At 26.8% G+C, this 13,353-nt stretch overlaps 1 protein-coding gene across 3 annotated transcripts in view; it reads right to left on the bottom strand.

Annotated features, from left to right (window-relative positions):
• Window positions 1-674: 674 nt before the first annotated feature.
• The window catches only part of LOC145833909 (uncharacterized), a 28,136-nt gene continuing 15,457 nt past the window's right edge, over window positions 675-13,353 (bottom strand). Inside the window, exons 11-23 of one of the 3 annotated variants that reach the window (XM_082941166.1) lie at window positions 9,714-9,890; window positions 8,523-8,699; window positions 8,182-8,358; window positions 7,546-7,731; window positions 7,252-7,455; window positions 6,795-7,058; window positions 6,313-6,552; window positions 5,892-6,068; window positions 5,554-5,745; window positions 5,243-5,431; window positions 2,575-2,748; window positions 1,777-1,986; window positions 675-1,060 (exon numbers count right to left, since the gene is read on the bottom strand). In XM_082941166.1, coding sequence (XP_082797292.1) covers window positions 1,053-1,060; window positions 1,777-1,986; window positions 2,575-2,748; window positions 5,243-5,431; window positions 5,554-5,745; window positions 5,892-6,068; window positions 6,313-6,552; window positions 6,795-7,058; window positions 7,252-7,455; window positions 7,546-7,731; window positions 8,182-8,358; window positions 8,523-8,699; window positions 9,714-9,890 — 2,375 coding nt within the window. In that variant the 3' untranslated portion in view covers window positions 675-1,052. Of the gene's footprint in view, window positions 1,061-1,776; window positions 1,987-2,574; window positions 2,749-5,242; window positions 5,432-5,553; window positions 5,746-5,891; window positions 6,069-6,312; window positions 6,553-6,794; window positions 7,059-7,251; window positions 7,456-7,545; window positions 7,732-8,181; window positions 8,359-8,522; window positions 8,700-9,713; window positions 9,891-12,316; window positions 12,751-13,353 lie in introns of those variants that run through there. The other 2 variants (XM_082941167.1, XM_082941168.1) reach the window with 2 other exon arrangements.

The following is a 13,353-nucleotide window of genomic DNA, read 5'->3' as shown; positions in this document are numbered from 1 at the left end:
TATACTTATTTTCTACAAGTAAATAATTGTATTGCTACTTTTATAACTATGTAACTCAAAGTAAAATTGTAGTTCAAAATAGTTTATAACTTTGTTTTTTACTTATACAAGTATATTTAGAATTCAAGTTTTTATGCAAAATAATTCTACTTTATAATGACATCATATATGCTTTTAAATTCGAAACTAGTTTCAGCTGTTTCCGAGCTATGCACTGCACAGAACTAAGTTGATGTTATCTCTAATGTTTACATGTTGTTTTAGACTTTGAATTTTAATTTTGATTATTAAAAAAATAGTTAAAGAGTTATAAAAAATTTATTAACATAATCAAAATTAAAAAACGTTTTAAATGTATAATTTATTTTTCAGCGGTTTCACAGGCTTGAAGAAGTTAGTTTAAATCCGACCCTGCTTTAAGCAGTTAAGGGGTTTTTAAGGGGTCTGGACTCTAGAATATTCAAATATATAAGTGTTTGGTGTGATAAACTAGTTGAACCATTAATTGATTTCAGTTAGTTATTGTAGTAAACAGAAATTTGTAAAAAAAAACTTTCACTTAATACATGCATTTAAAAGTACATTTTCAGAAGTAAAATTTACCCACAGGGTGTGTAATGTCATAACTAATTTTGTAAATAAAAATATTAAAAAACACAATACAGACAGGCAGAATATTTTATTAAGTTGAAAATAAATAAAAAAGCACAAAAATTCTAGAGTATCGGAGAAAATAAAACTATACTTTAAAGTTTTAAATATATGTAGCAGATAAATATTGAAAATAAAAACAAACAAACTTTCAGGTTTGAAAAACGTATCACTATGCAAAAATAAAACAAAAAAATACTTTAAATAAAAACGTGAGAAATATTTTTTGAGAAAAAGCAAAACAAAAAACGATAGATCTTTTAATTAGCTGTATAATAAATATATGAATGGATATTTTTATAAAACTAGAATGTAATAAGTAGTTACAGTCTTTTTAGTTGAAGCTCAGATGATAGCTGCTAGAATCAATTGTCTAGGGTGAGGATTTCATCACAACTTGCCTACTCCACTGTAATAAAGTCATAGTTTTAAAAATGTTGTTGTTAATCTAAAAAATGTATAAGTTTCAAAATGTAAAATCTAATATAATGTGAGTTGTTCAAACAAACTTTATAGTGCTCTTATTAAAGTGAACTTACTTTTGTAAGCTTTAAAAAAAGTAGTACTTTAAGTGTAGCTTAAAAAAAGCTATACTATAAAAATGTAGTACTTGAAGTTTAGCTTTAAAAAAAGCTATACTTCAAGCTAGATTAAAACGTGAAAGCTTAGAGTTTAAAATGCGGAACCATTTAAATTATAAAACTAATTAAAAAAAAGTTTTATAATCTTTAATAAAAGTTTTAAATTTAAATTAAATAATATAATGAAAAAAAAAATTTAGAATATTATGCTTCAAAATTTAGACAGTTAAACATTAATTTTTTTAGATTGAATACATTAAATGTATTAAAGGTTTCAAAGTGTATGCTATTGAAAACAAATATTCTTATGCATAAAAACAAAGTAAAACATTTTCGTTTATTTAAAAGAATTAATCAAAAAAAAAAAGTTTTAAACAAATAAATTAAAACATTTAACAGATTAAAGTTTTGACATTCTAAAAATTAATAATATTTTTTGCTCAAAAAAGTTTAAAGTAAAATTTAAAGTAATCCAATCACTAGTTTTTATGACTTGTACAACAACACGTTGTAAAACTTTTTAATCTATGAAAAATAAACAAACGAATGCACGTAGGCGGAGTTCCAACTATGGAACCATCGATGGCACATAGTCCAGTCTTTAGCTCGGAGGACAGCCTGTAACCGGGTTTGCAAGCATACTCAAAAGGTGATAAGACCGGGAATACATTTTGCCCTTGCGGTATTATGTATCCGTTCTTCGGTTGAGCAGGTTTACAAGTAAATGTAGCTTTGTTAAAACTTTCCTCGTTTGCTAATAAAAATATTTCAAATGCATTTTTGTTTTAAAGTTCTGCGTTTAGATATTTATTAAGGTGCCTACTCAAAATCAACATAAGCGTTTTTAAGTATATGATAAAGTAGGTTTTATAAATTTAGCATGTTCCGTTTGTTTTGACTTTGGCTTAAAGAAACAATACAAACATTTAAAGTTAAATTGAATAATTTATAATTTTATAAAAACATATTCCATACTGTAAAAGTAAATATATTTCAGCTATTTTCATCAGAAGTTGCATTGTAATAAATATAAAGACAAATTTCAACTTATATAGTAATAGTAAATTCATAATTAAATATTTTTATGTAAAAACAGATAAACACTTGGTTTGGTAGAGCTTTTGTTAAAATGTTTGAATCGTTCAAAACCTATACATTTGAGGTGCTAAGATAAAGTTAAGCATCAATCTCCTATTATTTTAGTAGTTATATTTCAAAAGTAAATAGTTTTTTTAACGCTATCAGTATGAGGATTTTATAAAAAATATTACAAAATTTTTATAATTACTTTAAATATAAAGTTAATGTATTGAAAATCTTCTGATATCATGTTATACTTTACCTATACAATCTGGAGTTCCAGGTATAATGAGTCCTCCCATGAGGCAAATGGATTCGTTGAGACCGACCATGCGGTAACCGTCGTTGCACTTATAAGATATAATTGATCCCACTCCGTAGACACCTGGTAGAACTTCTCCATTGTCTGGCGATGTAGGATCACACAAAGCTGAACCTAATCAAAATTTATGAGAATAAGGTTTTAAAATTTCTATGTATTTTTAGCGGTGTTTTAAATTCACCTTTGGTAAAGAATAACATTTGAAGATAGGTTTTAACAAAACTGTGTTGTTCCTAAAACAGTACACAATCTACAATGTATCAACCTTTTTCTTAACTATTAAATAAAAATGTTTTTAACAGATTTACTAAAAATATTTTTTTCGGAACAACTGTTTTTTGTTAAATAACGAGATGAAAAATACTATTAGCTTTATATACTTGTACTGAAGATGAGAACTAAAAAACATTAAAAAAATCTGATTCTAAGATCATATTCTCACTATTTTGCGTAAAAGTTTACATTTTGTCAATTAAAAATTTTTAAAGTATGTTTTATTATACAACATTTTACTTAAAACTCAAAAACATTGTAAAATAACAGTTTTATACTTATTATTTTATTGAACGACAAAGAATAACGCTCAAAACATTTGGTCCTAGGACCTGGTGCACGAAGAACTTTTCGGTTATTGAGATACACACAACGGATACCTTTTAACGTCTTGTCCAGGACAAAAAAGTTTTCGATCACATTACAAGATCTTGGTAGACTGAGACCCGGGTTTCGTTCTCATTAAACTTGTCAGTAAGTCATAACCAAAAAAAAAATGTAACTATTAACCCTTACAACAGTCGTCATATTGTTTTACCACAAAGTTACCGTTTAGTGGTCTTTGATGTCAGGCTGTCTAATTGCCGTGCAACGTAAAATACATTATTCACTAGCAAGAAAACACTCGTTAGTGATAAGATCAAAAAACATAGGAAAAAGACATACCAGCCAATGTCTGGACTCTCATGAGCCATGAGACAATGAAAACGAAAGTTATGTCTCAATGCTTTAGTACGATGATCGAAGTGATATAATCAAAAATATTGTTAATGAGTTTTGATGTTGTCTCTCGGCACATGAAAATCCAGACTTTGATAAACATTTTCAACAATATGTATAAATAATTTTAGTAAAACGAAGTTGAAACTGTCTTAGTATAACACTTCTGCATTTATGGTTTTACATTCATAAATATTGAAAAATAATCTTTGCACATTGTTCAATATTTTTATAATTAAGACCTTAAATTTAACTACTAAATTAAAATTTAACTACTAATTTAAACTCATTTAAAATTTCTCATAATAACTCATAAAAATTATGACTCTTTGTGGTAAAAAAAAACTTATATAACTATCAAATCAGATTTGTTTTTAAAACTGAATCTTATCTTAACTACTTTTTAATTTTCTTATACTAAATAGCTTAATTTAATGAAAAATTAAAAAATACGATATAAGTATTAGTTCAAAAGTTCGAAACTAATTAAATCGGGATAAAATATACTAGGCACTTAAAAAAAGTTCCTTTTTCACATAAATAATGTTTTTATAAAATGTTTTGTTACGTCCTAGTGATAATTTGAAATGTTTAGCTTAATAGTTTTTTACACAGCAAACTTGAATTTAACAAAAAAATTGAGTAAAGGTCATTATACATCGTTATAAAGTAAATTACCGCTCTAAGGTCAAATAATATTGAATACATACAAAGTTTACAGATTGTTTTAACACTTTAACATAATTTATATTTATGTTGTTATTACAAACTCAGTTACTACTTATTAACAGCATAGGTCTACGATAATCAGTTTTTAAATCAAACATTAATGGCTATATTTCTTTGACTGGATAATTAGTAATATTTTTATATTTTTATTTGAAAACAAATTCCTAAACATCATTAGTTGTTTTCTATTTTATTTTATTTATTTGTGTTTCTAATTTTTTAAATATTTTAAAATATTTAAATTTTTATATAACACTACATTGTTTTAACCAATAAGGTATTATCAACTAAAACAAGTGATATAAATATACTAACAAAGAAATTGTGCCACTGAGTACTGAGTATAGAAACTGAATTACTCAAATATCTTAGATTGTTTTTTATGTTAATATTTTCAAAATTTTTCTTAACAGTTAAGAGAAAAAAAACTGCAGTACTAAAACAAATATTTTTATTTTTAATATAAATTTCTAAATCATTATTAGAAGTGTATACTTTACTCAATGTTTCTACAAAATAATTTTAGAGTAGTTAAGTTAAAAAAATAAGAAAACTTTTAAGCTATGATTGATTACAAAGTATTAAAAAATATAAAACTGTTTGATTTTGTATTTTTTTTTCAAAAACCTGTTTAAACACAAACAGAGAAGAGAAAACTTTATTTTGTACGTTGTTTCATCTTTCCGTTAGTTATTTTTAAACATACAAAAATACTATAGTAAATACAATTGTATTTGTACTAAAATCTAAGTTTATAAAATTAGACTTAACAAGTTAACATAAACAAACATTTATGGATTAAAGTTTAATAAAACTTCGTAGGAAGTTACAATTTAAATAATCTCAATCTACGCAAGTAATTTAAAATAAAAAAAATACTACTAACCAGACTCATCTAAAACACAAGTAGGAATTTCGCTCAGGCTTCCGTCATCTTGACAAACGCTTGCCCCCGATCCTTTTATTTTGTAACCGGGAAAACACTCGAACAAGACTATTTCTCCGACGTTGAACCTTGTTTTTTCAGAAACTGAAAACCCTCCACCGATGTAGACGGTATCACAAGAACCGGTTGCTTTTGATAAGTATTTCAAGTTAGCTTACATAAAAAATACTGTATATTTTTAAGCAGTGGTAAGTAAAACAATAGGTGCGCTTACAGTCTGACTTTGAAAAATAAAAAACTTGAAAGCTTACTGATAATGCACTTAGGTGCGATTGAACCAAAGCTTCCATCTGCATTGCAAGAAAGAGTAGCTTCACCTACCAACGTAAAACCTTCGTCACAAACGACGTTGATTATGTCGTCTACTTGGTATAAAGCTTGTACTGGCTCAATACTGCCGTTGTCTACTTTTGGTGGATTTGTACAGTAAGAGTTTACTTTCACTGTTGAGGTTGAAGAAATGTCGGAAAACACTTGAAGTTTTCATAGTAAAAGTTTAACTAAAAACTACTAAACATGTAAAAATATGACACAAAGTTATAGTTTTTCCGTTGCGGTTGTGTGTATAATAAATAAAAGTTAAACTTACCGCAAGTAGGAACTCTGTCAGAAAAACCACCGTCAGCTTGGCATGTAATCGAGTCGGCACCCTGAACTATGTATCCCTCACCACATTCAAAACTTGCTTTTTCACCAACGTCCCACAATTGCTGACCAATTGGCAAAATTTGTCCGTTCTCCAAATTTCCGGACAAAACACAGATAACTGTGGTTGCATGGTTGTTAAAAATTATGGTTATAAAAATCACAACAAGTCTTGAAGTAAAATAAACAAAACAGAATTTAAAAAATTAGAGATTCTTTTTTTAATTAGATCAAGTAATTATTGTGTAGGTTTTAATCAATATTTTGAGTATTTAGCAGTTAGTAATAATATACGTTGTTTGCTAAATTAAAAATTAGTTGTTTTTTTGTAAATTTTTGTTCAAAAAAAATGCAACAACACTAACCTGGCGCACACAGGGCATTAGAGATTGAGAAAAGACCTGTGTCCGAGCAGGTTCTAGTTTTTGTACCGATTAATTCAAATCCGACCTGACATTTTATTATGATAGAGTCTCCGACTTTAAACTCATTATCTGTTATTTCTATAGAGTTCAGAGGTAATTCAGGAGTTTTACAAGTGACAACGCGTTGTTGGACGGTTGTAGTTGTTACTGGGGCAACAGTGGTTATTACTGGGCCAGCAACTGCAAAAAATTAGATCATAAACAATACGAATGACTTTCTGACATAAGTTAAAACTATGTTGTTTTAAGCAAATATCAACACGATATAAAATATCAAGGTATTAAGGAAACTGGTCGATAAAGTAAAATAATAAGTATGATTCGTTCTCTTTATAAAAAATACTAAAACTCATTATAATATTCATTGTACTTGAAAGGGTAGTTTACTGGTAGAAAAATAAATTTTGATAAACGGTACTCACTTTGTTGACATTCAAAGTCAATACTGCTGAATCGACCGTTGACCTGACAAATGGCTAAGTTGACGCCGACTAAGACATAGTTTGGTTTGCACTCGAGAGCGATCACCTCTCCCACTTCATATTCCACCTTTGTCAGCTGAATTGTGTTCAGTGGCAAAGTGGGTACCACACACTTCGTTGATACAACAGGAGTTACGAACGCTGTTGTGGTTGTAGTTGGGGCCATCGTCGTTGTAGTTGTTCTAGCTGTTGTGCCGAATCCACCTTTTTGTGTAAACGTTAACACTTGTTATTTTGAGTTACACTTTGCATAAAAAGTAGAACGTTTTGCCAACTAAAATAGATAAAAAAATTCATGTGTAAGTTCAATTTAAGTTTTTTTTGGTAGCAGCTTTGTTGAGAATATCTTTATAACTAAATAATTTTTTGAATGTATTATCTTCAATATTTTGTATACCTGGTAAGCACACAACAAAAACGTTGTTGAATTTTCCATTTGGCCCACAAACAATTTGTTCATTTTGCAATAAAATGTAGCCATCCCGACATTTGACCTCTAGAACTTCGCCTACATTGTAAGTAGTTTTAACTGCAGTAGCTGAGTTTGTTGGCATGTCGTAATCTTTGCACTTTACCAATCCAGATTCTCCTGAAGTTTCTTCTAAGAAGCATAAAAAGTATGTTTTGTTGTAAAAAAATAAAATTTGACAAGAATAAATAGATTGAAATACCCTAAATAACTTAAACTTACCTTTATTACAAACAATAAGCAGTTTATCAAACGTGCCGTCAGCTTGACAGACTGATCGTGTAAAGCTTTTGTCATCTTTAACGTATTCTTCTTTACAACTTACTTCAAGCACATCTCCAAAGTTAAAAGAAGTCTGACTTCCAATTTGCATTGCAAATGGTGGTATGAAAGGTAAAGGACACTTAACTACAAAAAAAACTATTTTAGTAATAAATATGATAATAAAAGATAATTGTAATAAAAGTTAATTTTAATAAAAAAAAATATTCACAGTTTTTGATAATTCAATAAGGTATAATGAAAATTTTAGATAAGTATAAAGTCTGTATACAAATACTTTTAAGTAAGCTTACTAGTTTTTATTTACCTATCTATTCTAGCATTAAAAAGTTTTTTAAAACATTACTTTTTGTATAAAATTTCCAGTTATTGATTAAAAACTTTTAGCTTAACAACAAATGTGGTTTCAGAAAACTTTTAAGTTTTTATAATTTTATTTGCTTGTAGAAAGAAACCAAAAAGTTTGCTTAAAATTATTAAGTTGTTTAAATGATATTTAAACAAATATGAAGTAAAACTCTAAATAATAGACTTACTTTATTAGGTTAGTCATTAAAGTACAAGTTTTTTTTTTACCTGGTGCACAACTAATGTCAGAGTACTCAAATGTGCCATCTTCTCCACAAACTGATGTCAAGTCGCCCACAGGTAAGTACCCTTCAATACATTGGAAAGCTATTATGTCTCCAAACTCGTAAAATCTAAGTTGCTGTTTCTTGCCGTTAGCAGGTGGGTTTGGCGGGATGCATTGAACTAAAAAAGTCGAGGTACTGTTTGTTTATCACATAACACTTAGTTTTTAAGTTTTCAAAATAAGCGATATCTGAAATCTTAAAGAAAAACACCTGTTTTCAAACCAATGGATAAAAAAAGATAGATAAAACAAAAATACTAAGAATTTATTTCAATTTGTCTACTTGGGGAGCAGAACGGTTCAAGGTATACAAAAGAGTCTTTTTCAATGCAAACAGCGCCATCATCACCAACGTTCTGGTATCCAGGTTTGCATTTGATGAAAATTGACTCTCCATATCCAAATGAAGTTACTTCGAATGGAATTCCATTTACAGGTACAGAGGGAGCGTCGCATCTAACTGTTGAAAAATAATAAATTACTTAAGTTCAAAACTAGTAGTTACAAATTTTCAAGGTTACTTACGTTTAAAACAAAGCAAAAAGTACAAAAAAAAGTTTATGCTTTTGCAAGAATAAATGTTATTAAAAGAGTAAAGGTAACAGTTTAAGCTGTAAAGTCTACAAAGTTGCTAGTATTCAAAGCTACGATAACAAAATAAAATACAAAATGACGGTATCATTAAAAAAAACATCAAGTTTACTAGAGACAAGGTTAGAAAATCTAATATTTTCTATAAACAAATGGTTATAAAGACATGTTAACAAATTAACGTTTTAACAGGCTTTAATTTATCAAAGGTTTAGACTAAAAAGATTTAAGTTCATCTAAAAAGCATTCAAAAATATAAATAAAAGTCATGCGAAAAATCATTACGTTGTTCTAGTGTTAATTTATTAAGTAATGATTAAAAAATTTATAAAAAGTTAAAAGATTTTTACCTTATGTATGTATTAGTGAAGTGATTCATAAAATATTTATAATAACAAAGTTTTTAGCAGCGACTACTTATCAACATTAAAAAAAAATAATAAAATTAATTAAAACTGTCTGAAAATAAACAAATATTTTATTAAAAAATAGTAGTTAAAAAACTAAAAAAACAGCTTAAACGAAATATTTTAAAGTACTCAAATTTAATTGTAATTCTAATGTTTAACTATTTCAAAATAACCGTAGCAAAAAGCTTAAAAAACGATTTAGAGCTATATCTAGATATAAAAAGTAAACACAAAAATAAGACTAAAACGTTTTATACTTTAACAAGATACATTTTGATTAAATAAAAATTGTTTACACGCGAACTGTAGTTTAGAAAAAAAAGTTTAACTCTAAATTGAAAAACATCATTGTTTTTTTATTTTAAGATATTATTTTTGTGCTGTGTACTGTGGAATGTAGATGATCGGAATCGTTTTCAACTATTTACTTTTAACTACAATTAACTTTAGTTACAACTTGTTTTAAAACTTACTTGAGTTGCAATAGCCAAAGAGATCAGTAAATGTACCGTTCTCATTACAAGTCGTTATCATATCACCAATTGGAATGTACCCATTTTCACATTGTACTGTTACATTTTCTCCAAACGTGTACGTTTCTTTTTCAAAAGCTGAAGCACCATCAGGCAACAGTGGTGCAACACAAGTAACTGTTAAAAATAGAAATCATTTACACAAACAATAAAAATCTTTTAAACGTTTAAAAGTGGTTTTAGATTTTCTATGTAGTATCTACTTATAAACCTAAAAGAATCTAAAGATTTGTTGTAAAACTTGAATGTTTTATAATCTAAACTTTTATTGAAGAAATTCAACGCACGTGGTTGTAGCTAAAGCTCACGTTAAAAAAATTAAATAACCCGAGGGAGTCAGTATAACAGCCAAAGGTCATTAGAGTTGATGTGAGTTTAGAAAAAACAAAAACTTATTTTGTACTGAAATTCGTTTTACAAAACAGTGTAAATGTTAACTATCGTAATATGTTCTTTAATTTCTTAAACTTTTTTATAATAAATAGATATTCTAAATTTGTTTAGTTATGAAAAAAATACTTTACATTTCGAGAACAGTGAAATTTCTAAAACATTTTTACCATTGTTTCAACTGTATAAGCTATTTTTAAGTTACTTTTAGCAAACTAGGAGTATTGAAATTTGGTCATAACTTAATCAGTTTTATTCGTCTAGTTGAACTTGAAATACTTCTTTTGAAGTTCATAATACTTCACAATACTAGATAATATTTGTACATTTTTATTGCTATTCTTTAAAAATAAATATGTTATAATTTTGCAAATTATGAAGTAAAAAAATATTAAGTTAAAATCAAAAAACTCACTAATTTTGCTTAAAGCTGCTTTTATAGATAATCAAAGTTGAATTTGGATGAAAGTTCTAGTTTGTTTGTTTTTTTTTCATTTAAATGACAGTTCAATAACATAAACCAAATAAAAGTTAAGTTTAATACGTATTTATTGAATTTTATTGAATTTAGTTAGAAATGTAATATTTTTAACATTCTAAATTAGTACATTAATTTAAAAAAATTTTTACCTTAATTTTTAACATGAAAGCAGTATTTAAAATATTTTGTGTACATAATAAATAAAGTTGTATTGAATGAAAAAGTTCTTTAAAAAAAATTGTTATATAAAGTATTTAGTTTTATAATCAAAAAAAACTTGAAAAATTGTTTTATGATTTAAAAAATAAAATTAAAAAAAGCTTTTAAATTAATTTCTTTTTACTTGACTAGACGCAAGAAAAAATGAGTCAACTGACACTATACTATTGATGTAGTTGATCTAAATAGAATTGTGCTCTTACAAAATTTAAAGTAAATTTTTAAAGTTTATTTATTTGCTTTTGCAATAAAAAAAAATCTAGTTATTTTTTAAAAGGCTTTAAAGGCAGAATATTTGATAAAAACCTTGACACTATTTTTAAAGATAGTTAACTCCTTAATTTACTTAATAATTATCACCATTAATATGTATATAGAATATTTAACACAGTTAGTTAGAAAACACACAAACAAGTTAATTTTAGCTAAAGAAAGTTCATGCTATAATATTGCATTGCATACCACACAAACTAAACAAAAGTATTTTTATGAAAAAATTAGTTTAAAAACTTAGCAAGCAACCTTTTTCGTTTACTTATACAACATAACTATATCTAAATAGAAAGTACGCTAAAGTATAAATTGATAAGTTGTTTTTTTAATGAAAAAATCTAAAAACTTCAGCTGTTAAATATTGTCCAAAGTATTCCATTTGTTGTTTTAACTTTTAAATTTTTTTGATATTCACGATAATGAGTTTATAAATATAACACTAAACTTCTTTCCGATGATTATAACCCATCATTGTTTTTAATAAACTAATACTGAATATTTTTTTCAAATTAAAACTTTTAAAAATCTTAAAACATGAAACAGTTTTAAATATGTCAAACATTTTATAGTTTACATATGTTGTTTTGTTTGTTAGTTAGAGATAACTTGTCAAACAAATATTTTATCAGCCAAGTTTTTATAAAAGGTTAAGAAAACTTTTACTTGTTTGATCATTGTTAAGTTCGTTTCTGAAATACTTTTTAAATAAAACAACTTAACTCAATGTATACTTTTTGTTAACGTTCTTTTAGCTTATCATAAATGATAGACTTGAAAAAACTAAAACGATAAAAAAAAATCTTTTAGAAGTTTTTTAGTAGTGTAAAATACTTTGCCCTCCATAAAATAAGTTACAATTTAAACCTTCAATGAAGCTATATAGGTTGTTAAAAATACAGGCACAAAGAAACTGATAAATGATGTTAATAATACTTAAAATATGGTTGAAACCAAATATAAATTTTAGATGATAAACTAATTTGCTTCAGATATTTTAACAATTATCTAACTTGTAGACTAATAATAGTTTAAGGTTGGTCTAAACAAGTGTTTATAACTTTAAGTTTCGAAAAGTCTTAGAAAACAAAAACATTTAAAACAACTATAAAACTTTATAAAACTTGAAAGTGTGTTTATCGAGTTACATAATGTTAGAAAAACAAAGTATCATGCTAATGTATAAATTTATGTGATGGTTTATTCACGAGCAAATTAGTTAAAACATAAAATGAGCGATAAAATATGCAAATGACAAAAAAAAAAGACTGTATGTCAGCTGAAAATTTGAACTGATGATGTCTTTTTGTGCAAACGAGTAAAAAATTGGCAAAAATTACAAAGCATATGCAGTGCATAAAACCTTCAGTTCTAGTTGAGAAAATAAATGAGTATATCAAAAAAAAAGTTAAAGCATTTTAACATAAAAAGTTTGTTTGAATTTTATAAAAACTAAAGCACCATATGCGCTTTGTAAATTTTAGTCCTTGCACAACGTGTGTTGAGTAGCATGCAATTGAGTGTTGAGTGCAAAGGCTTCTTTTTGTAGACTTGAAGTCGAGTTAATTTTTTATTAATTAGTATTCGATCTTAATATTCCCATGAAGAAGCCTCCATCTGATTAAAAAACTTGATGATGTTTGACATAATGTGATTTTGTGCTACTATTTGTAACTTTTTGAACTAAACTAAAGATAAAATATTATAACTGAAAACAAACTGAGCACGTACAAAGCACTTTAAAACTACATTAAGATTAGTTAAACGGTCCGCTCACTGAAACAAAATATTTTTCAACACAACTTTTTACGCCTGCTGTAAATTGTGTTTTTATGGCCTCTAGTTACTGATCTAATCACTGGATATTATCACACGGTGTATGAGTAAATTGCAACACGGTAGTCGCTTATGTGTATTCGTGGCTGCAGGGTAATCGTTTTACTGTATCGCGCTTGATATGATCTGCACTTTGATCTTATATTAGCATTAAAATTACACCGACTGTTACCGCTATCCCGTATCTGCAATTACTTTTTCGTTTGACCGGTAAGTTAAAAAATTTAAATGATTAACTACTTTTTGTAAAATGCTATCACACTTAGCTTAAATTTTGTTGGAGCTAAAGTTAATTTTTTTAAACGAAGCAATACTTAACATTTTTATCTACTTAAAGTATTGACTTTTTTAAATGACTGTAAATCTGGAAATTGGCTAAATCTT

The sequence above is a fragment of the Thalia democratica genome, chromosome 4 (assembly GCF_965202585.1).
Source record: "Thalia democratica chromosome 4, ktThaDemo2.hap1.1, whole genome shotgun sequence".
Lineage (NCBI taxonomy): Eukaryota > Metazoa > Chordata > Thaliacea > Salpida > Salpidae > Thalia > Thalia democratica.
The sequence above is the reverse complement of the archived record's forward strand: the minus strand, read 5'-3'. Positions and strand labels throughout refer to the sequence as shown.